Below are 25,542 nucleotides of genomic sequence, written 5' to 3'. Positions count from 1 at the left end.
AAAGGTTGATTTTTCATTCTCAGGGTCAGAAAAAAAATCAGAAATTGAGTACTTATGGTTATTAGGACATAGTTGTAAAACCACAGGAAGTTTATTATTTGAATAACAACAGATGTGGCATAGCCAAGTAGTAATAAGGGAACTTTCATTTTTCTTGTCAACGCTTCATATTATTGTCATCTATCAATCAACCCTTCTCTACATTCTTTTATACTTTTACTTGTCAGTCTGAAATTGCCATGGTTTTGGAAGATTTGTACCTTGCAATTTCCTGCGATGAAAGCGAGGTGATCCCAGAAAGCTGTTCTTGATTGAGTTGAGCCGTGTTCTCCAGGGCATTCCTCCAATGCTGGGGCTGGATGGCGGCGTAGGGTTGGGTGTGCCCGCTGGGCTCTCCTTTGGCGTATGGACAGGTGTCCCCTTGGGGGTAGGGAGGGGACTGCCCCTTGGAGAGGGGTGAGGGGTAACCTGTATGATGGGGATAGATTTGGTGCTTGGGTCAGTACTAGAAGGGAGCAACCTAACCGGAGACATAGGGTTGGTCGGCACCGTAGAAACAGCCAGTTGTGGGTTACACCCAGAAACAGGTGGATGACCCTGAGTATTTTGTGCAGGAAGGACAGTATTTTGGGATGCAGGAACAATAATATTATTAGAAGGGAGTGGGTTAGATTTGGTAGACTGAAGTGGTTTTTCAGCCAGTTTGCTCTTGGAAGGCAAAGTTTGTGTCCTTGGATTGGGTTGAAGTGCTGGCTTTGGTTGCAGAACATGTCCAGGTCTGGAAGTGTTCCTACAAGCATCAGAGTCCAGGGAGGGTTGGGGGCAGGGAGTGACAGGGAGATCAGGGATCTGAGGGGGGATGAAAAATTTTCTGAGAGGCTACAAGACACATACAGAGTGAGTATCCATGCACATCAAGAAAAGCAACACATACGTACGCACACACACATCCCATGGGTGAATGGAGAAAAAAAGCCCATTTCAGTTGCAATTGTGCGCATTACAAAGAGATATGAGTTATGGCGATGAGGGTAAAGGAGGTGGGGTTAAGGGTTTGCAAAGAAACAAAACACAAACACAAACAAAAAACATGCAGTTAGCTGGGAACACAGCATAATCAAAAACAGCAGTAGCGGTAGTGAAAACAATTTTGTCACAAGCTTTATCATATTAACCAACCATGTGTCAGCAAAGAAAAATCACACAGCAAAAACAAATATGGAGGAAAACAAACTAAAAATAACAGGGTAGGGAGAACCAGGGAAGCTGTGCAGAGAAAAACTACCATAGTGGTGAATATCTGTAGCTCAGGTGTAGGATGAGGGTGAAGGTTCACTCTCCGAGCTTGTAGTTTCCAAATGTTTCATTACCAGGCTAGGTAACATCTTCAGCAGAATTTAGGGGATGCCAATGTCAGTGTTTTTCTGTTTATAAGGGAACACTGACACTGACATCCCCTAAACTCCGCTGAAGATGTTACCTAGCTTGGTAACAAAACATTTGGAAACCAACCCACAAGCTCTGAGAATGAAACTTCACCCTCAAAAACACCCTCAAACCCCTGAGCTGGTCTGTATCTCACAGGGAGAGAAGGACAAGGTTGAACAGAGGTGAGGACGGGGAAGGAGGACCATTCAAGCCACAGCAACAACCAGCTTGTAGGTATATAGGCTGAGTTTGCCCCCTCCGAGATCAAAATGTCTACTACAACCAAACACAGCAGGGAAATGCAGATAAAAAAATTTGTGTGCAACAGGTAGTAATAAAGGCCCACAAATTACTACATTTATGATTTCTCCCCATTTCTTTCAAAGGGACACCACGTGTGTGTGTGTGTGTGTGTGTGTGTGTGTACACACAAAAGAAAGACAATTATTCTTGCAGATCCTTTCCCTTCCTCCTTGACGTTCTACCCAGAGAAAAGAATTTAGTTTTCTATGTCAGGCTTTTGAATAGGAATTCTTCAGAGAAACATGGTGTTTAATTATGAAACCCCGCAATGATCAACAAATCAGATTTGCTCAAATATTCCTACTTTCATTGGATAATCAAGCATTCTAATATTTGGATCTGGTTATAAGCAAAAATAAAGTGACAGTCGCTATAAATGAAACAAAAAAGGAAACTGCTATTAAAAAACAAAAGGAAACCGAGAGAGCATTAGAGGTTATGAATTAATTATAAAATATGCTAAGATACTTCAAAATACAAATTGACGTATTTGTAAAAAGATATTGTTATAATCAGTAGGATCATTAAACGGAGTTTGAAACATCAAAGCAAAAACCCTGTTTTTGATCTTCATTTTATAAGTGAAAATTTTAACTGAAAATTCTACAAAAATTAAAATGAAAATTGTAACAATACCTGACTATTACACACACATACAAACATATTTTCTGTAATTTTGGTGGTCAAATAGTTAAAACTATTTAAGAAGTTGCAACTGCATAAAATTATAATTAACTTTATTTTTGTGCATAATAGGGCAAATGGAGACAAATGGATTCAGTTGATTTGTCTGGAATTTGGCAGAAGGAATGTAATTCTATTGGTTTTTCTTCATCACTCAGCTGTTTTTTAATTATGATATACTGTTAGATAATCTAAAGGATCTGGGAATAGAAAGTGCCACTTTGCAATTATTCCATTCATATTCTTCATATTCCAGAACAGAATAACAGAGTTGGAAGGGACCTTGGAGGTCTTCTAGTCCAACCCCGTGCTTAGGTGGGAAACCCTACACCACTTCTGACAAATTGCTATCCAATATCTTCTTAAAAACTTCTGGTGTTGGAGCATTCACAGCTTCTGGAGGCAAGTTGTTCCACTGATTAATTGTTCTAACTGTCAGGAAATTTCTCCTTAGTTCTAGGTTGCTTCTCTCCTTGATTAGTTTCCTACCCTCTTCTTGCTTCTTGTCCTACCCTCAGGTGCTTTGGAGAATAGTTTGACTCCCTCAGATGGCACTCCCTTTCAGATGACACTACTTGGGCAGAATTGCTCCTACAAATAGAAGCCATTACACCAGTGGTGGGATTCAAATAATTTAATAACCGGTTGTCTGTCTTAATGATTTCTTCCAACAACCAGTTCACCAAACAGCTCAGAAAGTTAATAACCGGTTCTCCCGAAGTGGTGCGAACTGGCTGAATCCCACCACTGCATTACACTGAATTCCTCAGGATCCTATTCTATCTCCTCTACTGTACACTTAGATCTTTGGAACAATTACATTTAATTTATTATGCTTCAGTCATTATTATAAATTGGCATAAAGCAAAAGGGGCACTATAAGATCAGGTCTTACCCAGAATCTGAAAATCTGGTCCAAGACTAGACCGTGCATTCCTATATTAAATTAAATGGGTTTGTTCTTTCAAATTGAATGTGCCATGAGAGGTTTCAGAACCAAAATTTCGGGAATTAACTGTAAATCAGATAGACGGCAAAACCAATAAAGCAGCGTAATACAAGAGAAGCTCTCAAATATTGTTTAACATCAAGTACATTAGAGCTTCATGCTCTAGGAACTTCTCTCTTTTTCTATCCTACTCATTAAGTTTTTCAAATTGATGAATCTATTTCATTGATTTGGGACCGTACGTATCGTTTAAAAAAAAAACCTGTATCACTATAATCAAAAAAAAAGCCCAGAATGTGCAGAAACGGATCGGCTAACCCTAAAAATCAAGGGAAAAGAAGACTCGGAATATTTTATAACATGGGAAGTATTCTACAAATGGTTAATTGACAGATACTGAGGTTAGATGAGTGGGTTTATGTGAAATATGGACTACATGAGAAAGAAAAACTGATGAGTAAATATTTTGATGGTTATATAATCAATACTATAATGGAAGATAGCATACTTTTAAATAACGATTGATATTATTGCATATATGTTTATGTATATACGACTATAATGATTATGATGATGTTTATATGTTAACACTTTGGACATCTAGAAAACACACTGTTCAACAGAGAAATGGAATATGTGATATAAAACAATAAAAAATATTTAACAAAAAAAAACCTATATAAAAAAGTGGCTAGCTTATAACTTCTCATCAAACAAGAATGATCTACATATGACCCTCCAATCTGCCATTAACCTCGAGTCCATAATTGCTTTTCTCTAATGGTTTTGTAATACTTGAAAAGACAACTGCTGCTGATTAAGAAGGAAGTCCTTGGCTTGCTAAATGACGAAAAAGGGGTAAGGTAGCTTTGCAAGAGAGAATCCCCATTTCTCCCCAGAGACATTCTACACCCTCCAATTCTACAATCTCTTCTTCTTCCTATATCATTCTTCTTGAATGTTTCAGTTACTTTCATTGTCACACTAACAATTTTCTAATCCAACTTCGTATGATTCCTGTGCTGACTAGATTTCATTGTTTTTCAAAGGCTGTTCAGCTGTGCTTTTCAGTCCCAAAGTAGCTCTAATTTTTATGGTTCAGTGCCTCATGCTGAATTTGCAATGAGTAGCAGATGTTCTTCTCATCATGCCATAATCTCTCCAACAGTATTTTATAACTGCCACCATGCTAGGAAATAAAGCTACTTTAGGTAGCAACAATATAAGTAGTGAGTGAGGCAGGCACAAATTAAACAATGTAATGCTAAACAATGCATGAACAAAAGTGCTTTCACACACGAGTGTATCTGTAAAAAATAATTACATTTTGGCTCTCTTTAACTTTCTGTTCATAATATATACAACATACTATATATACAAATACTGTGACTTTTTTTCTCCCTTTAAGTTTCCTGGCTGACAAACCCACCCCTGAAATTATGGGCAAACGTTATTACACTTTCCCTAGCTCAAATGAAGATTATTAAAATTATGACCTCCAAACAATTTCACTTACCCTTGGACTACTGAGAGGGCTGGTAGATAGGCCAGATGAAGCTCCACTGATTGAACGAGACCTAAGTAGACACAAAGTCAAAATAAAATCCTGAGAAATCACCATCAAAAACACATTTCACAGGGCAGCTGTTGGTACATTTAATCTCTGTAAGTCCATGCCTCTATAAAGAAACCTCACATAGATCTGACATATGCTTTTCAAAGAGTACTTATCCCACAAAGGAAGACAACTTTATTTTGATTGAAGATCTGCATAAAATGATATAAAAGTTCAGAGAGATGAATAAAATTCTTGCGCTACTACTAAGCTATCTAAATGATAAAATATGCTCCATAAAATATAAGAATGTAAAATCATTAATAATAAAGTGGGTTTGACTATAGGTATAATATTAATCAGAAATTCAGTATCAATTTAAGTTTAATAAAAAAAGAATAAAGAAATTACAACAGAAGGGCAGACAAAATGTTTAACAGTGGTAAGTTTTTATAAGTAAAAATAGTGAATTATTTACTAAATGATACACCCACAAACTCCAGCTGAACAAAGCCCCAAATGTAGACATCTGTGATCTAAAGCCACTCAACATCAGATAAGAATTAAATGATAATTAGATAATATTCAAAAGGCCAATCCACAAAGATGGCCTAGCTCATATTTAATGTCCTACTTTACATGCTACTGCATAGTTTACAAGAAGCAAAACAGGAAGAATAATTCTTCTTCTGAATTTAGGTGTTGGAGAAAATACCATAAATAGCCAAGAAAATAAATCAATGGATCATCTAACAAATCAATCCAGGGCAAGGGTGAAATGCTACTGGTTCAGGCGAACTGTTAATAAAAACAAGGTACCAGTTCGGGTGAACCGGTAGTTAAAAAGCTACTGGTTCAGGCGAACCAGTAGTTAAAAAAAACTACCGGTTTGTCGAACTGGTATTTCCAACAATCAGCTGTGCCATGCAGTTTATATTCCCTAGAAAGCTGGAAATCCTGCTTTCTAGTGAATCTAAATCACGCAGCACAGCTGTTCCCCCCTTGCTGTTTTACTTACCTTGTCAAGTCTCCTTTTTCAGTGCGCAGCATGTGTTTGATGCACACTGCGCATGCGTGCACAATGTGCATTTGGTGCACACTGTGCATGTGTGCGCACAGCATGTGTTTGGTGTGCACTTCACATGCATGTGCGTAGTGTGCATTTAGCATGCACTGCGCATGCACATAGTGCGTTTGGCGTGCACCTCACATGTAGCAAACTGGTGGCAAACCACAGAGGATTTCACCACTGACCCAGAATCATCATTCGAGGCTCAAATGACCAGGCTCAAATTATCCTACTTCAGACACGTAACCCAAAGACCTTCTCTGGAGAAGGCTCTAGTGATGAAAAAGATAGAAAGGAAAAGAGGCAGAGGATGAATGGATTCTGAAAAGAGGCAAGATGAATGGATTCAGTTCAATGGCAATAAGGATGACCAGGTTATGGACAGAGCATCATGGAGAGAATATTTATCTATGGGGGTACCACTTCATGGCCCATGGTCATCATCTCATCATTAAGTCATTTTTGACTGAAAACAGTAGACAAATTTAGAATTTGTCTGGATGATACACCAGGAAAGGTGTGATGTTCTTGGTGCTATAGTCTCTACAGAAGATACAGTGCAATAAAATACAGGTATTATTTCTTTGAAGTTTCTCATTCCGAATGACAAATGTATACTTTATAGATCAGGGGTCTGCAAACTAGGCTCTTTTAAGACTTGTGGACTTTAACTCCCAGAGCTTTGCTGGCTGAGGAACTCTGGGAGTTGAAGTCCACAAGTCTTAAAAGAGCCAAGTTTGGGATAGATTAATGATCATTCCAATCTACCAGTAATATTGTAACTTCTTCCTTAATTGGGGAATAGGAGGTTGGAGATACTGCATACTTGGAAAGTTCTTTGACATGATTGTGTAAATGTCTGTAAACTGAGTTCCTATTGAAAAGCTGTATCTTCAATTTGTTGTGTTTGTGCCATTTTGGCTTGCTTTTGGATTCAGGAATGTAAAAATTATGGGGAGAATGTAGTTCTGAATAACCTATCCTTATCAGAATTTCAGTGTTAATTACAAATCATTTTATGAGATATACTTGATATGAGATTTATGATTTGCTTGATAACAAGCTCACTCATAACTTCCTTCTCTTTGTTAAAGATCATTCAAAAGTAAGAAACTGTAATATTGTGAAAAATATTGCAGTTGTTTGTGCAAATGTATGCGTGTGAAATTATCTCTATCCTATCAAGTTGTTGGCAACTCTAAGTGATCACGTAAATTTTTCTCCATGATGATCTCTTCCTAACCTGGTTTTTTAGGTTTTCCAATTGTGCATTTATTGCTATTCCAAGTTTTGCCTTTGTCTTTGTATGTGTGTGTTTGGGCCTCTCTCTGTGTGTAAAGTGATAGGAGAAGGGAAGATTAGCACTTATCAATGTAGTGCTTTTATTTGAAATCCTTCTCTTCCCCAAGGCATCATTTATTTTATAAACAGCCTGCAATGGTATGAAAGGAGAGTAGTTTTGACACCTCATGAAACTTAAGGAAAAGCTTATATTAGTTGCTCATTGAGGTGAATGCTTTCAGGGGAACTTTAGGTTTATCATGTGGACTGGATGAGGAAGAGCTTACAGAGGTATCAGGCCTAATTTCAAGATGAATTATGTAATCATGAGAAATCTCTTGTAAGGGAGAAATTTTGACCAGGATATCAGTGTATCCAAGTATACCACATTCTCTCCCATGTATATAAGCCTGGGAAATTGTGTGGGGAGGCAATATGAAATAGTGCTATGTACACACGTCAAAAAATAATGGTTAAAATGATAAAAGAGATAGGGATAGAGAAACTTTGGACAGGGGTGAAATGTAAAAATGTTTGCTACCAGTTCTGTGGGCGTGGCTTGATGGGTATGGCTTGGTGGTCATGTGACTGGGTGGGCATGGCCAACTTAACGTCATTCACTGTTAGAGCTAGGAGCTGCACATTTTGAAACAATTCTGCCCTTCTGAAGCCCCCAACGCTTTGAGTTTCCCTCCACCACCCAAGCGAACATCGGAGCCTGCTCTTGCAGAAGCAGAATCCAGGCACAGAAATGGAAAAATGGGAGTGGGAATGGGGAGGAGAAGGTGTAAGAAGCAGAATCCAGGCACAGAAGTGAAAAAATGAGGGGGGAATGGGGAGAAGGTGTAAGAAGCAGAATCCAGGCACAGAAATAGAAAAACTGGCTGTCACTTGGAAGAGGAGGACCGAGGAGGGACCACACCCCTGTTGCCCCCGCTGCCGCTACTTTTGCTGTCAGCTCAGAGCTCTTAAAGTCGATCTTGAAGAGTTGGAAGACATTTCCTTAGATGCTCCGAACAATGAGTTTGGCAGAGTGGAAGGCAGGGAAGCACGGCAGGTCTGCGGGCTGTTTGGGGGCATGGCCAGCCAGCAATTGCTACTGGTACGGCAAACCATCCCCAATCTCCACTACCGGTTCTCCCGATCCGGTCTGAACCGGTAGCATTTCACCCCTGGTTTGGAACAGACAGTCGATAAAATTATCAGGGGTGTGGAAGGAAAGATGAAAAAGGAGAAAGGCAAAATGTTTCTAAGTCTTCTAACATCTTCCAACCCTGAGAATCCAAATGCATCATGATAAGCCTCTCTCCCTCCCTCCCTGGTCTGTGTTTGTCTGTGTGTGTGTGTGTGTGTGTGTGTGTGTGTGTGTGTGTATGAGAGAGAGAGAGAGAGAGAGAGAGAGATATTTGCAAGATGGTCTTTTTTCTTTTTGGGTTGGGGGGGCTTGCAAAATGAAAGATCTTAAAGAACCCACAAAACTGTTCAGCCAAAATTTACAGTTTTGAAGGTATGGAGAGGAACGTAGTTGTTGGTTATCAGGCCCAATATTGGCTATACATCTTTGCTGAATAAACAAAGGGTTGTGTCAATTAATCTGTATTTGGCTACATATGAATGGTACATCAAATCTTAATTGACTCAAAGCTTATTTATAAAATAACCTCTGAACTGATCCAGGAATAAAATTTCAGTTCAGTACCTGAAAACAAATAGCTATAATGAAGAAAATATGGATTTTGCTCTTCACTCGATGAAGAGTAAAATCTATATTTTCTTCATGTATATTTTCTTCTATGTACCACATAGCTGTAATGGAGAAAATATAGATTTTACTTTTCATCTAGTGCTATTTAACAATGACATTTGTAATTTCAAATGGAATATGACTCTCTGCTTGTTCTTTTCCCATGAGACAGAATTAAGACCAGTTTAAATAAAACTGGAGTGAGACCTTTCTCATGAAAGGTGCCTAAAGCAACATTAGGATGAAAGAACACCAGATGCTGTGGATTGATAGAAATCCTGCTTTTTCAACAACTCCATATGGTAATCTATTACCATACGCAGTAATCACACTTGGTGAATAAAAGGAAGAATAAGGCAGCAATCTAGTCTGAGAAAAGGGCCTTTCATCTACGCCAGACTGATAAATTATGGAAAAAGAAATAGCCATTTCCATGTAACCTTTCTAGTCTCCATGGCCTTCAGGTTCATCACAAGATCAGTCTTTCTCAAATGATTCTGATCATGCACATTTCATATAATTAATAGACACATTTAATGTCTCTGGACGAAAACAAAAATATTTGTCATTTTACTCCTTTTACACTTTTTGCAAATCCTTTGGGGACGTTCTTTAAGAAATGAGTGAAACAGCCCTACAAACAGGATGCACCAAATGAACTTCATCTTTTCCAAGGCTCAAAGCAGGCCCTGTCTATTTTGTTTGCACAGGTGTGTTCATGCCTAAAAGATGTTTCTTCAGTTGGGGTTATACACTGCACCTTGATGCTTCGAGCATCATCTGACTGAGATGGTGTAGGGTTTCCTGCCTGGGCAGGGGGTTGGACTAGAAAGCCTCCAAGGTCCCTTCCAACTCTGATGTTATGTTATGTTATGTTATGTTATATTCCGAATGTTAATTATTACTGTCCAAAAGAGCCCTCCAAATGATTCACAGGTACAACTTGTATTATTTCTTCTAATGCACTCTGGCGAACCATGCCGTGTGATATAAATATTTTATTAGTACAAGTTTATGACAGAACTCCACTGTTGATGAATGTTATAATTAAAGCAACTCCTCTAAGGAGAGGTTTGTTAGAAATTAGAATAACGCATATACTGTATAAACTGTTGAATTCATTCGCCTGCCTCATCCATTTTGCAAAGCTCACCTGTTCACAATAAAATTATCTGAGAAATCTCCTGAAGCTGAAGCTTTCCTCACACCCTTCTGACTTGTAAAATCTAAAGCTTAGTATGAGGTAGGAAAGTACCAGAATCTTAGTCTTTCCAACAAGATTTGTCCAGATTAATTGCATGCAGTTTGCTTGTGATTGTTACTTTTTTCCTTTGAGAAATTTTAAACAAGAACTAATAATAAAAACAGATAAATATTTATACAATAAATAAGGCATTTCAGTGCTTTTTTAAAATTCAGAAACAATGTGGGAAGATATATCTTTCTGTCTTATTTATAAAAAAATGAGGCTAGCATATTTTTGTCTCTACAGTTAGTCCTTGACTTAGACCACAATTGACCCCAAAATGTCCATTGCTAAGCAAGACAGGTGTTAAATAAGTTGTGCCCCATTTTATGACCTTTTTTTTTTGCAACAGTTGTGAAGCGAATGACTGCAGTTGTTAAGTGAATCATGTGTTGTAAAGCAAACCTGGCTTTCCCCTTTAACTTTCTTTGTAGGAAGCCATTTGGGAAAGTTACAAATGGTGATCACATGACTCTGGAACAGTGCAACTGTCATAAATCCATGACAGTTGCCAAGCAACAGAATTCTGATCACGTGACCATGGGGATACGGCAACGGTCGTAATGTGAAAACTCTTCATGTCACTTTTTTCAGTGCCATTGTAACTTTGAATGGTCGCTAAATGTATGGTTGTAAGTCAAGGACTACCTGTATTGCCCTTTACCTCACCAATAGAAAATGTTATAATTTATGTAAAGAGAAATATATACTTTAAAAAAAAATTCCATTGCTTGTTTTGTGTTTCTATGCCAGAAAAAAAAATGAACACTTTTTTATTTTACTTCTATCATATAGTATTAAAAGCAAAGATGCCAGAGCAAATGATAGTCATTGCATTCTAACAGCTTAAAGAAACAGATAAAATCTGTGCTGACTTGTAAGCATTGCCATTGCAAATAATTTCCAATGCACATTAAAACCATCCCATTTCTTGCACTTTGCCCTCCCCGTCTCCAGAGCCAAAGCAACTTGCACACTTGCAGAAGGCGCTTTCAGCACAATTGTTGCTCAGCTTCAGCCAGTTAACAGTTGAACAAAGATGATATGCCAAGCAAGCTACCCTCACTCTCTGCCTATAGCTTGCCAAAAGCTGAGTTTACTGTTTCCCGGAAAAGTTCTAGAACCCCATCAATAAACAATGGTTCCCCTTCTTTCACAGAGAAGGAGAAAAATTTCTAGCTGAATCCCCTGCTGCCACCACCACTACCACAACCACAGTTCATGAATTTGTTCACATTTTGAGGTATTGTATGAATAGTGCCCATAGAGGAGGAACTGGTATGATGGACTACAATAAAGTGGCAATTTCCCAGGAAAGAGAAGGGGGAAGCGAGAGATGAGGCAGCCCAACCTAGAGATCGATAGGAGACAGAGGAGAAGAGTAAGAATAGCCATCTCCCAGGATATATCCATTAGGGGAAGAATAGTAAGGGTTTCCGAAAGATCTCCTGTATGGAGAATCAGTGCCTCAGAGGGAGACCACAGTTGCGATATAAGGATATCTGCAAGAGGGACCTAAAGGCCCTGGGAATGGACATTAACAACTGGGAAAACTTGACCTCCAATGGTTCAGCTCGGAGGCTAAAGACGCAGCATGGCCTTCTCCAATTCGAAGAGACATTTGTTCAGCAGGCTGAGGCAAAGAGGCAGTCCCGGAACCAGCGAAATCTGGGGGCTGGGCAGGGGACAGAATGTATCTGCCCTCAGTGTGGAAGGGATTGCCACTCTCGAATTGGCCTTTTTAGTCACACTAGATGCTGTTTTAGGATCTCTTTCCTAAAGAGATTCAGGAGCACGATACCATAGTCTTTTGAGACTGAAGGATGCCAATGAGGAAAGGTTTAGTCAGGCAAGATTCTCTCTTGTGTGTAAGCAAATAAAACTCTGCATGAATCATTCTGCATCATTCTTGGGCTTAGCCTGACAGGTGTGGACTTTGGGTGCTTTTCGTGCTCATTTCAGTAAAGGCTGAGAAGATGAAATCAGATGAGGATAGGATTCTCTCCATCTTATCACAGAATCTCTGTTTCTTCCATATTTGCCACAGGTATCAGAAGTTTCAGGATAAACAAATATAAAGCATTTGCCTGATAGGAGGCAGCTCAGTCCGCAAGTGGGAGGAAAATATAGGAAGTATTTCAGAAGGGACTGTTCCTAATTTTCCAGAAACTAAAGGGAGGCTAAGAGAAATGTTTTCATCTTGCAAGATTCTGTTTAATATAACCTTACAATAAAAATAGTGTTGATGCTCCTATCTGGACAACCTCAAAGGACTAACAATCACTCACTGGAAAATAAATTCACTTGGACATTAAACACAAAAAACAGTGTAAGACTACACAGGAGTGGAACTCAGTGGTGAGTTTCAAAATTTTTTATTACTGGTTATGTGGGTGTGGCTTGGTGGGCGTGGCATGGTGGGCATGGCAGGAGAAGGATACTGCAAAATCCCAATTTCCTCCCAATCAGCTGGGACTCAAGAGGCAGAGAATAGATGGGGGCGGGGCCAGTCAGAATTTTCTCCAAATTACTCATAATTTCTGCTACCGGTTCTCCAGAACTGGTCAGAACCTGCTGAAACCCACCTCTGGTGGAACTAATTTTGTAGAGGAACAAAGCTGTATCTGAAGGTATCCAGTAATAACCTCTGCTTAGGCAGGACTTAAACTTTAAAGACGGGAAGGAGTTGCATCTATGTTGGCACTAAATCTCCCGGTTGGTGTTGACTATTCTAATACTACTGCTTCTCACTCTCAAATTATACTTGCCTCATAACCTTAGTCCAGATAATGCAGATGAAAAAGTGATGGAGGGTCAGCAAAAATAAAGTTTAGGGAAAGAGAAAAAGCGTGAAGGAGGAAAAGATCAAAAGCAAAGGAGATACTGCTGACTAGTGATGGCAATTTATGTCTGACTGCTGCTGCTAAAATTCCCCCACTCCAATATTCAACTCGAGCATTGCCTTCTATTGAGTTTAACTGAGGCAGGTTCAGGACATATAAAAGAAAGCCACTTCCAAAGTTGAATTCACTGAATAAGTGAACAGAGAAAGGAAACTGGAGTTTGGTTGGGGAAATCATCACAGAGAAGCTTATAAACTCCTTTCCAGTGGTGGGTTGCTATCGGTTCTCCCTGATTTGGGAGAGCCTGTAGCAGAAATGTTGATGTGAGAGCAAACCGGTTCGCTCCGACTGTCAGCTGGGCCCTCCCGCCCGCCCCTGCGCTATACCTACCTTTATTCCTTTGTTTTTAGACCAGCTGAAAGGCGCAGCAGAGCGGATTGCCATGCCTCAGCTGTTCTGGAATTCAAAGCACTTGTGCGAAGCGATCGTGTGCAAAGCGTATGCGCGAAGCGAACCGGTGGTATCATCGGTTGGAACCCACCACTGCTCCCCTCCCACTATCACTTTCATAATTTTTGAGAAGCCAATAGCAGAGCAAAAAATTCAGGGGCTTTGTAAGGGTGCTTTGCATGGATGTGTATGAAATTCCATGGGAAATGAGGAGTTTTCATTTCTTTCTTCTTTGTTCATCTAAGAACCATGGGAATACCTGCTGTTAGGACCCATAGAAGACATGTCATAGTTGTTTCCTTTGACAAAATAAACTCTTATATATGCTGACTCTCCTGAAAGAGGATATGAGAGTGCTGGAGCTAGAAGTAAATCTGTTCATCTCCCACTCCCTATTTATCAGGGAAAATGGACTGAATACAAGAAACATTTGGAGAGGGACTATATGGTATATCAAGAAGTCTTCCAGAAGATGAGAAGAGGGGAACAGTGGAGGAGACAGAGAAATGAAGGAACATGATTAAAAAGGACCAAATCTGTCAAGGACAGCTTTTACTTTGGAGCTTCAAGAATAGATTCCAGAATTATTCTTTTGCAAAACAAAGCAAAAACAAAAAAAGCAAATGCAAACCTAAATTGCATCATCAGAAATGTAATCTCAAGGTCAAGAAAACTCATAGTTGCTCTCTATTCTGCATTAGTCATATTATAATTGGAACATTGCATCTAGTTCCGGACAGTACATTTTAGATGTACACTGACCAATGAGGCCGTGCTCTGATCAATTAAAGCAAAGCAAAGCAATCAAAAATAAGGGATAGGAAAGAAAAAAAACCCCTATGATTAACTGTTATATTTAACCTAGAGAAGATGTGATAATTCTCCAACCATCTAAAGGGCTATCATGTAGAAAGCAGTGCTGTTTCAGAAGATAAGAATCAGTGGATGTAATTACATGGAAACAGGTTTTAATTGGACCTCAGAAAGAATTTTTAAAGGTGGGATCTGTTCAACAATGAAACACACTGCACTATGAGGTGATGAGATTGCAATCACTGGCAATATATGAAGACAGGCTGATAATCATTTGTTGGGGATGATACCGTAGTATATTCCTTTAGTGGGCAAAGAGTTGGACAAGATGACTTTCAAGATTATTTCTAACTCTTACTTATATGATTCAATGAGAAGGAACTATATTGTTCTGCTAAATAAAATGACTTATAAATAATACTTTTCTGCTCTTTCCAGACTTCAGGTGCCTTTCTCCAATTGGTGCTAGCTTTCAAAAATTTGTACAAGCTCTGGTACTGCAGTAGTAGTAGTGCAGTAATGCAGACAAACTCTGCCCACAGCCTGGAGTTCAATCCTGACTGCTTCAAGATTGACTCAGCCTTCAATCCTTTCGAGGTCAGTGAAATGAGAACCCAGACTGTTGGGGGCAATATGCAAACAATGTGTACATTCTAAACTACCCAAAGAGTGCTATAAAGCACTATGGGGCAGTATATAAACCTAAATGCTTTTGCTATTACAAGATTTCACATTGAATTTTCTCTTATTCCACAATCAGTAAGATAAATACAACGTCAAGGTAAGGAAGTACATACTCCTGTGGACACGCCCTCCCCCTTCCATCAAAGCATTGTACTAAAATATTTCTTCCTGAAATATTTTTGATTGCACAACAATGAATGTTTACACTGGGATCACTGCAAGAAATCTTTCCCCCCAAATGAGAAAAGATTCTACAACAGGTATAATTGAAAACTGGAGCTTACCCCAAGGTGTCAGCACTCGTCATCCTTGGCAGAAGGAAATAAAAGGAGAAGAAGAAAAAAGAAAGGGAAATGGAAACAGGTGGAGAAAAGAGTATGAAAAGCAGAGTGAAATACTGTTTGGAGAACTGTTCATGGTCATAATTTCTTTGCCATAAGCATCTCTTGCTGATGAATGTGTGATTGGGGAATTCTTATGGGAAGGGAGAGTTTTATAATACACAAAATTCCCATGCTGCTTGTAATTTTGGAATCGGGGCAAGTAGAGTAAGTGTAAAATAAATAAATATAGCTTTCATGCGTTAAGCTGAAGAGCTGAAAGTTCATTTTGGATTGATTGCTTTTTTTGAAAGCACATCATTTGTTTACATATAGCAAGTTCTACTGTATTTATCAAACACAGCTGAGGATCTCCCCACAATTTGCTCAATATTTTTTTCGACCCTAGAAAGATCGGTTTTGGAAATCTCTTTTTCCAATCTGTATGCCTGTAACTGATGTAATATTAAATGTGTTGATCATTATGACAAACACACCTGAATGACAATTCGTGCCCAGTAAACAAAGTTATAACTGAGGATGCAGCATGGGAAGTTTCTTTATGAATACAAAATGTGCAGTGTAGCATGACTCTCCATATCTCATTTGATACTCATCTAATAATTCCAAACATATCTCAAATTCCTAATACAACTCTTACTTTTTCATGACTTGTGAGCTAGAATCCAATATTTTTATTAAAATAAAGTCATGGATTATAAAAATTATTTTCTCTGTTGGAATGCTACATGAAGATAATAAACTATGTGCTGAAATAAATGTGGTAAGAGGTGCATTGGCACTGATTATAATTTGGACAATTTATATTTCTGCCCATTTGTTTATTTTACTACTGTTCAAGTCAGAAATAATAGCAGAAGGAGAAATGGTTGCCTGTAGTATGAACTAATCCTGCTTGGATATTATGTGTTTATCCCTATATTCTAATTTCACTGCTCTTTTCTCATTTAAATGTTTTAATATTAGATTATCAGTTTACTTTCAGCTAGGATAACTAACCATTTTCTCCTTGTGTATCCCACCCACCATCTAACAAAATTTTTATAGAGGATGATCCAAATACCAGGCACAAAAGACACACAGTTTTTGCACATTTATTGGAACATATAATACATTGATTCTACCTGTGCAAAATGGGAAAGTGTAAAGAAATCCTGAAATTTAATTCAGAAATGCGAAACAGAACATGAAATGGGGTGATTGCTCTAGGACAGAGTGTTAAACTCAAGGCCTAGGGGCCGGATCTGGCCTGCAGGGTGCTTAGATCTGGCCCGTGGGGCTGCCCTGGAAACAGTGAAGGACCAACCTGTGGTGCCTCTGCCAGTGAAAATGGAGCTTGGGAAGGCTGCATGGGGCCCTCCCGAGCTCTGTTTTCACTGGCAGAGGGTTGCAGGAGGCCATTGCAGTTGAAAATGGAGCTCGGAAGTCTGTTTTCATTGGCAGAGCACTTGGGCCACCACAGGTGCCCCCAACACAAGTGATGCTGAGCTGGCCACGCCCACCCTGGCCATGCCTCCCACGGCCCCCTGAGGTCAAACACAACCCTGATATGGCCCTCAATTAAATTGAGTTTGACACCCTTGCTCTAGGGCATGTGTGTCAAACTCTCTGCATCTCGTTGCCGTCAAATGACGTATCACGATGTTTGTTCCCTTTGCGGAGCTGGGGTGGGCATGGCCTGTGCATGATGCATCTGGCCCACAGGCTGCCAGTTTGACACCCCTGCTCTGGGGCATCCAGCTCTTCCTTTCTGGTCCTTTAGGAAGCTGTGACCTGATACGGGCTTTCCTTCTTTTTTATCCTTACAAGAGCTTTTTTATCCTTATAAGAACACCAGCGTGCCTACCGTCCCTGTCCTAATGTTCCCTTTAATTGTATTCATTTTATTTATTTAATTCATGCTTAGACTTATATATATTATTTAATATGTATTTGACAAAATAAATAAATAAATAAATAAATAAATAAGAGCTATCTGTATACAAGAGATGGTAAGATAGGATATTGAGCACTTTGAGCTAAAAGTAACTTCTTGTAGGTTTAAGAAATTATATTAAGTATTTCTGAAAGAGATCTCTTCCCCCATTTATTTTCTTGTTTTGAAATAAATTTAGTTTTATTTATTTACTTATATAAATGAGTTAATTATTTATATTGAGGAAAATATCCGTGTGTAATACTGATATGATCCTAGGAGCATTAGATACTAAGTTAAAACTGACAATGCACAGGGAAGAATACAAAAATGAAGAGTACAAAGAAACACACACATTTTTGTATTTTCCCCTAGGCAGGGTATGAGAGCATCAGTTTGATATTGCAGGAAGCCAGATGGGTAACTTATGGGCCAGTCTTTTTCTTTCAAGGAAGCAGGTAACAGTGAACCATTTCTAAAAATCTCGCCAAGAAAACTTATTCAGGTAGATGAGTCAACCATGAGTCAACACTGACTTAAATACACACACACACACATACACACTAAACACACATACATACATATACATACATATATATATATATATCTCACACACACCCAAACATGATATCCTGTTGCATGCATACACAGCAAGACGTTTATCAGAAAATGATGTTAAATGTAGATACTACTAGTGAAAATCTGAGATGTTATTACATCATATATTAAAACATAAAATGGACAATGACTTTTTAGCTTAGATTATAGGTCTCTAGCTATTTCTCGAAGAATTATCAAGATTTTTGCAGGTACTATCGCTATCAAATGTTTGTAATATGAGAACCTCAATGGGTTTATATAAATTCTGTAAGTTGTGTATATTTTATATAACTGGCATGTTTGTTTTGTTATTTTGTTTGTTTAATTAAATAAGTAAACAAATTACATGAAACCTGTGAACTTCTTACGTGTGCGGTTGACATTATATAAGGACAAACAGGAGATTACGATATATAAGAGAGAAATATAATTATATCTCTATTTCATGGATAAACCTCAACTGGAAATGTAGATTTTTGGTTGATGTCAGGGGTGCAGAGACTGAAAATCCACACTGACATGAAGCTTCAAAAGCCTTGAATGCAGATCCTTAGAACAGCTCAGTTTGGCCATCTGATTTTTGTAATTTTATTGTGACAGAACCTATAGAACCTATATTAACTGAATCAGTGATCTGCAAAGGCAAACAACACACTTTTTTTTGGTCATGGGCTATTGAAATCTAGAGCTGCAATTTAATAGCAAGTGCAGCCCTTCAGCCAATGTAAGTCACCCATATTGGTCCGATATACCGGTAAGTGGAAACCAAGCCAGCCAATTATCAATTCAGGTTATCTATCTAACACACTTTGAACTCTCTCTTTTGCCTGCTTTAATATATTGCCTGCCATAATAATATCCCTTTGGCAGAACAAATGTGCTCTTGTGATTTGAGGGAACATGTTCTTTAAGGTCTTTTCTATAGAAACCTATGCTCTACTCTGATGACTCCATATAAGAGAAATTTCATCTGTTCTGGGGATGATTTTATTAACTTAAGTCCATCCATCCATCCGTCCATCCTTTAATACCACTCAACTCTAAATGACTCAGGAGCTTTAATCACTTCAGAGCAGTTCCGAAATTTCTTACAGACACCAGTATTTTATGTGGGAAAATATTGTCATAATATTAGGGTTTTAATTTTTTTATGCTGTTTTATATCTTTTTATCAAATGTCATAGACCACAATAAAGGTTACACCTTCATAACTGGATTTAATTTAAATTTCAAATAAATTATGTCCCCCCCCCCTTTTTTTTTTGCCTTGTATTATTGTTTCTCAGTCTTGCCTGCTATTAGTGACCATTTCCCTGGCATACAATCCCTGGCATATTCCTAGCATATGGTCAAGTGTGATCCATGAAGGGCACAAATTCTTTTTGTGAAAAATATTCAGAATACATTATTCATGAGTTTTTTCATGATAGTAAGTTTGATAAATAGCATCAAATTGCAGAACTATCAGTTCATTGCACTTTCCTAAGCTTAGTTAAGAACTGTCCATTTTTACTGGCATTGTGATCTCCTCATTCCCCTCTAAGCTTGAATATATAGGATTTAATAATTTTGAAGCAGCTTTCCCCTCAGGTTGCCTCTGGTTTAAGAGCCACATACGCTAATGGAATATTTTCCTAGAACTGGAGTTTCTGAAAATAGTTACCTTGACTTTATGCAATTTGATATTCTCATAAAGCATAATCCTTGAATTTAATACATACTGGAGCATCTATCAATGTTAGAAATACGATCCATAGGCCCCAGGTATGATTATTACTGTTGATGTTATGTTTTCCAGCACAAGATAAGATCATATTATACTCAAAAATCGTGGCCTGCATAACTGGTGGCTTTGCTAGCATGTGCAAATAAACAATAAGATTAGACATAGTGATACACCATTAAGAGAAAACACTGCCCTGGAAATATGGGGCATGATTTAGAGACGTAAAAACACATTCTGCAGTGTGCACTTCTAGTTCCATAATCATTTGAATATACAGTGAGTATTATTTTGCATGGGTACCATATTTAAAATAATGTCTTACTCACCAATCAAATAGATGAAAGGCTCCTATGTTATATATTCTACTATTCTGAAAACCTGCAGATATTTGTTTGAGGTGGGACTAATCTATTTTAAATGCCATTCTTCAGCTTCTTATTAACTCATACTTATTTTACTATTACTGCCAATGGTCATATAACATATCATTCCACATTTTTAACCCAAAGTGCATTTTTAACCCAAAGTTAAAAGTTTCAAGTTTTAAGTATTTTGCTACAAAACTACTTACTTTTGGAGTATAAAAAGAGCTACATTGGCTATCATAGCGCTGAAACATTAACAACTAATGTTCCAAGTAAATTATTATATTCTCTAGAAATTCATTTACACCGATGACCATATGTCTCCACATATGCAGACATAAGCAATGCAGGGAAAGTAAATAGAAATATACAGATAGTTAATATGGACATACAAATGCTTAAAAGAATCTTAATGAGTTTTCCAGAAAGAGAAAGTCAGGAAGTGCTTTAACAATGCGAATGGACATCAAACTGACAATGAGGGATAGAAAGAAGCAAAATGAGTTTTATTTAAATAAAAATAATTTCCCCAAACAATAAACCTAGCAGCACAGATAGGTGCATTTCCTAAAAATTAAAGCATGTGTGAACTACTGAGCCACAGCAACCCAGATATAGAAGAAGCACTAAAAGATCCAGAAGGAAGGAAGGAAACTTAAAATTGAGAGAGAGAAAAAAATGCAAAATGAAGAGAAAAATAACGCAAGGTTAAGAGAGAGAAATGAAAATAAAGAGAATGACACTGAAAAGAATGCAATGATGAGAGTAAAAGAAAAAAAAATACAAAAATGAGAGAAGAAATAGGAAAAAAGAGGGCAGAAAGAAAAGTGGCCTCAGCTACCAAAACAATCGTGTGCATCTAGGAAGTCAGGATTCTTAAAGATGCAGTATTCCTCTTAAAAAATGAACCAAAAGGGAGAGAAAAATTAAGACACTAAGCAGGTACCATTTCAAGGTTCTGATTCAGTAACCCAAGGAGATAATATTTCAGTTGGGGTTTCTTTCTTACATTAATTTTATTAGCCCTGTAATTCCTTAGCTAACTTTTTGTGGTTGTTCCCTTAACAACTCTTTCATCAAGGTACAAAAAACCAAACACATTTTTTTAAAAAAATGCTTGCTTTGTTCGTATGGTTTTCATCAGGTTCCAGCACCTTATTGATCTGATCAGAGCTCAGAAGCTAACTGGTTCATTAGTACTTGGGTAGACGACTAATGGAATTCCCAAAATTTCAATCCAGCCAGGGAAATTGAAAAATGAGATTATGGCAAACCACTTCTGTTTCTGTACTGAAGAAAACTGTGTCTATGTGTCTACAAAGTCTCCAGAATTCAACATAAACTTGAAGATTATCAATCCTTTTCCATATTTCTGTATTTAAAAAGGGTGCTTACTTTTTAGCCTTTTCTTTTCACGTGTTATTGAGAAAACTATATAGTTTATTTTAAATTACATTATCAATCTTTATAACGTAGGTCCTCTCTCCATTATTTGAGACCCAGTGCTTTCAAGAAATGGTCCTGGAAGCTTATCAGTGCTTTGAACAACAAAGAGACGTTGATAAGGACCCATTTTAGGGTAGTGGTGAATGTGCTAATGTTGGAGCCTTTCTGAGGAAAAGGTCTATTCGTGAAAAGGGTTTTTGATGGTTACTACAACAAAGGATTTTACAGCAAGAGGAAGTGGGGGAGGGGGAATAACCACAAGGGTGGTGGGTTAGCACTGTGATCTGTTTGGCAAGAACTCTGAGCATATAGTTAGGCTTTCAAAATCCTACAGTCACTCTGGGCTGAAATTTGCATCAAGTATCTGGCTCTTGCAACAATGCTTAGGAATTCTCTGATGAATATCACATCAAACAGCAGCTCATTATTTCTCCCCAGCTTATGAACGGTTTATGAGATCTTGGCAACAACCCTCCTTTCCTCATAAAACAGAATGCCTTGCTTGTTGCCAGACCATCCCATCTGCTGAGAGGCAAAATTCCTCTCTCCACTTCTTCAAAAATGGAAAGCTGTTATAACTTTCAGAAAGTTACTGGAATGGTCTTACAAAGCATTTCAGCGTGAACTTGGAAAGTGAACTAGGATTTGCACAAGTTTACTTCAGGGGACTATTTTCAATATTAGATTTAGTGCAGCGTTGCGACAAAAAGTCTCCAAATCTTGCCCCTACAATATACTCAAATCATCATTTCCAATCTCAATATAAAATAAAAATGCTAATTCTCAGGTCAGCTGTAAACATTACAAAAAAAACAACAACCCACCATGAGGTCATTAAAACTAAAATGTTTTAGCCTACAATACTTGTTGGTGATGGTATTCCTGCTGCTCTTTTTCCTCTACATTGCATATTGGCTGCATTAGTCTATGATTATGATAGAAATATTTTCTCTTTCTCCCTGTGCAGGTAAATTGATGCTGCACAGAGCAAACTTAAGAGCTTCTAGGTCAAAAGCTTTAATTGCAATACAGGACTGAACACAGTATCACTCCTGAAGCAGCTTATGACCATGTAGTTTTAAAACATTTCTTGGGTTAAAAAAAGTAGAAATGCAATATAAACACTTCACTTGTTTGATTTCGACTGTATGTTCTATATTCAAAGGGCAGACTTGAAAGAACATAGGCTGACTTAGAACTTCCTCAGACTATAGAAAAAAGCTGTTGAGATGATTGGTTAAACTCAGAACATGATTTTATGGGCATGTTAATTGGATCCCCTATCTGGCGAAATGTATGCATAGTTTTTAAAATATTAATGCTGGAAGAGTTCCTTAATATAATTGAAAGACCCTAAAAATATCAACAATTTTAAAAATTACAATGAAATCTTCATCAGTCGAGAGAGGAAAAAATGGGTTGCTACAAGATGTCATATATTTGCTGAAATCCTGCCTGTTAATATATTATTAAGTCTGTTTTCCAATTAAGAATCGCTGCCTCTTTGAATCAGCAAAATGTGGAGGGACCCCAGACTAAAGCTGTCTGTGAAAGAAAAGAACCAATTAACCATCATTATCTGACAGAAAGCTTGATCTTCAAAGTTCAAAGCTTATTCTTAAACATCAAGGAGATAAGCTAACATATTCTCTGTATCACAGACATAAGAGTCAAATGAAACTTATTTGAGGTTGGTTAAATGGTTCGCTAGGGTCAAATTTGACTTTAATTGCCAATATGCATGGAAGAAGGGCAGTAGCAGACCTATCAAGGGAGCTAAGTGGAATGGAGGAAGCTGGGCTCACAGGCTCATCTTGTTCCAACTGGGATCAGCAACTCGGTCATTAAGCGAAGTGGTTGCTAATGGAAACGATGACTGTACTTAGCTTTCCTTTGATTTACAGATCTGCAGAGGCCATAAATGTGAGGATTGGTCCCAAAGTTACTTTTTCATGTAACTGTAAATGGTCACTGTATAAGGCAGTTGCTAAACAAGGACTACCTCTTCTGATTCCCTATCCTCTTTTGCTTGTCATTTGTTGATGGAAGCGTTCCCCCCCCACTTTCAGTTCATAATGTACCTCAGCTCTAGCATGTTTTGCTTGATCCTGGAATCTTACAGCATAGACATAAACCATTCAAAAATATCTGGAGACCGTTAGGCCAAAATATATGCTATAGTGTGAAGGTGAATTAATCGCTGGTTTGAGTTATTTCTTTCCAAAGAATGAAATCAAATATATCCCTAGCAGAAAAGGGAAGTACTGCATCTTTAAGAATAGAAGTGAGATAAAGGAGAGGAACACATTGCTGGTGTTTTATACCTTTCTTCTTTGCTGAATGTGGGATTGGCTTCACAGATATCCAGGCTTTTACTGAACATTGTTTTACTATGGCAGGAACAAAGTGAGAAAAAAGAGTTACTGACGTGGACATTCATATGAGGTTCACCTGACGCAGTTCCACCCACCCAAAGTTACCCCCCTCCCTTCCAAAAATATCTGGAATGGAGAGCTACATTGCTTTTCCATTGCTGTGCTGATACCGGAAGGTTTTAAGAGCTCCTTGCATAGAAGGGTGCAGCATCTGGATTACTGGGGAGGCTGAATTTTTCCAGTGAAGGAGTAAACTAAAATTCTAGTAATCTTGTTGATATGAGATGTGAGATAAGGGTCACTGCATACAAACCATTTTTGCACATGGCGGTTCCAAACATCTTAAGTGCTGGCTCAAACCTGAACCATCTTTGTCAGAGACAGGGTGGTGAGATATGCCAATTTTCAAGGAAGCTACTATGTTGAACAAGATCTGAAGAAGGCAGATCCAGCTTGGCCTTTCAAAATAGCCTCCTCAGTACATAACTTGTTCCCACTAATCCTTTCACTTGCTGCCATTAATCTGCAAAGAAAAGCCATAAATATTTCAAAGGCCTGAAACCTACAGGTGGGTCAGATGGAGAAGAACAGATCCTAGTATCAGGTAGCTGTCTTTTCAGTAATCAGTGTAAAGAAGGCGGGAAGAAAAGGATGTCAGTTTGTTGATGGAAGCACTTTTTTCCCCTTTCAGTTCATAATGTACCTCAGCTCTAGCGTGTTTTGTTTGAACTAACATAAAGCCTTGAGCCTTTGACAGCAACCTTTGGGCTGAAAAAAAAAATCCGTGACAAGAAAATGTACCATAAAAATAGCAGCTGTGACGGCATTAATGTACCATGGGGAAAATGAAAAGCGGAGTTTAGATTATGGAACAAGAACAACCGAAAGTACCAAGGTCCTCACAAGAGAAGGAATAAAAGGAAATAAAATTTACAATAAGTAAAATAGCAAACGGAGGAAGCAAGATTATTGGTAGAAAAAAATTGAAAACCAAGTTGATTTCAAGGCATTCATCTTTTTCACAGGCAAATCTTCCTGGGTATCATGAACAGATAGGGAAGAGGCATGGAATGTATGAACTGTCAGATAATACAAGGTTTTAAAAGAAGATATATGTATATTTTCTCTTCACAGGACATTTGGAATGGCAACTGCTGAAACCAACATATACTCGATTTAATACATCTCAGGAAGACAATGCATGGTAACGTATTTTAAGCAGAGATGGACATGAGCAAATTGGAGACAAAATTATGCTGGTAAGCAGCTTTAGGTTTATTTTTTGGCATGCTTTTCACAAAAATAAATAGCTACTTATCTAAATAGCTTCTAAGTAAGGCTTAATCACTTTGCAGAGGCCATTAATAATTGTCTAGTTTCACTGTGACCTATGAATGCACACTCCGAAGAAACTACTGAAAAGATACGAAAATGGTGCTGAAACTGAATTTGTTAACAAAATGTCCTCATTGATTTTGTAAGAATATTCATTTGGTAGGAGAGGGTTATGTTCCCCTCATGTTCTTCAATTTACTTATGCAACAATTGACTGAGATATACCACGAAGAGATCACATTGCATTTCAGTCACTTTAATTGGTGTGGCTTCCAACAATAAATCCTACATTTAGTGGTTTTATAAGGACCATGGAAATTCTCAGTTTGAGATCACCCCCTCTCTGGTCCCTTGATCACAGTATTACAGCGTCCAAATTGTTTGGGGAAA

The 25,542-nt window shown here is 38.1% G+C and overlaps 1 protein-coding gene across 1 annotated transcript in view; it reads right to left on the bottom strand.

The window, feature by feature from the left end:
* Positions 1-25,542, bottom strand: part of BRSK2 (BR serine/threonine kinase 2) — a 495,391-nt gene that overhangs the window by 49,703 nt on the left and 420,146 nt on the right. The window contains exons 13-14 of the mRNA XM_058157640.1: positions 4,881-4,941; positions 261-468 (exon numbers count right to left, since the gene is read on the bottom strand). Coding sequence (XP_058013623.1) covers positions 261-468; positions 4,881-4,941 — 269 coding nt within the window. The remainder of the gene's footprint in view (positions 1-260; positions 469-4,880; positions 4,942-25,542) is intronic.

Source organism: Ahaetulla prasina, chromosome 1, assembly GCF_028640845.1.
Source record: "Ahaetulla prasina isolate Xishuangbanna chromosome 1, ASM2864084v1, whole genome shotgun sequence".
NCBI classification, from domain to species: Eukaryota; Metazoa; Chordata; class Lepidosauria; order Squamata; family Colubridae; genus Ahaetulla; species Ahaetulla prasina.
This window is presented reverse-complemented; position numbering and strand designations above follow the sequence as displayed.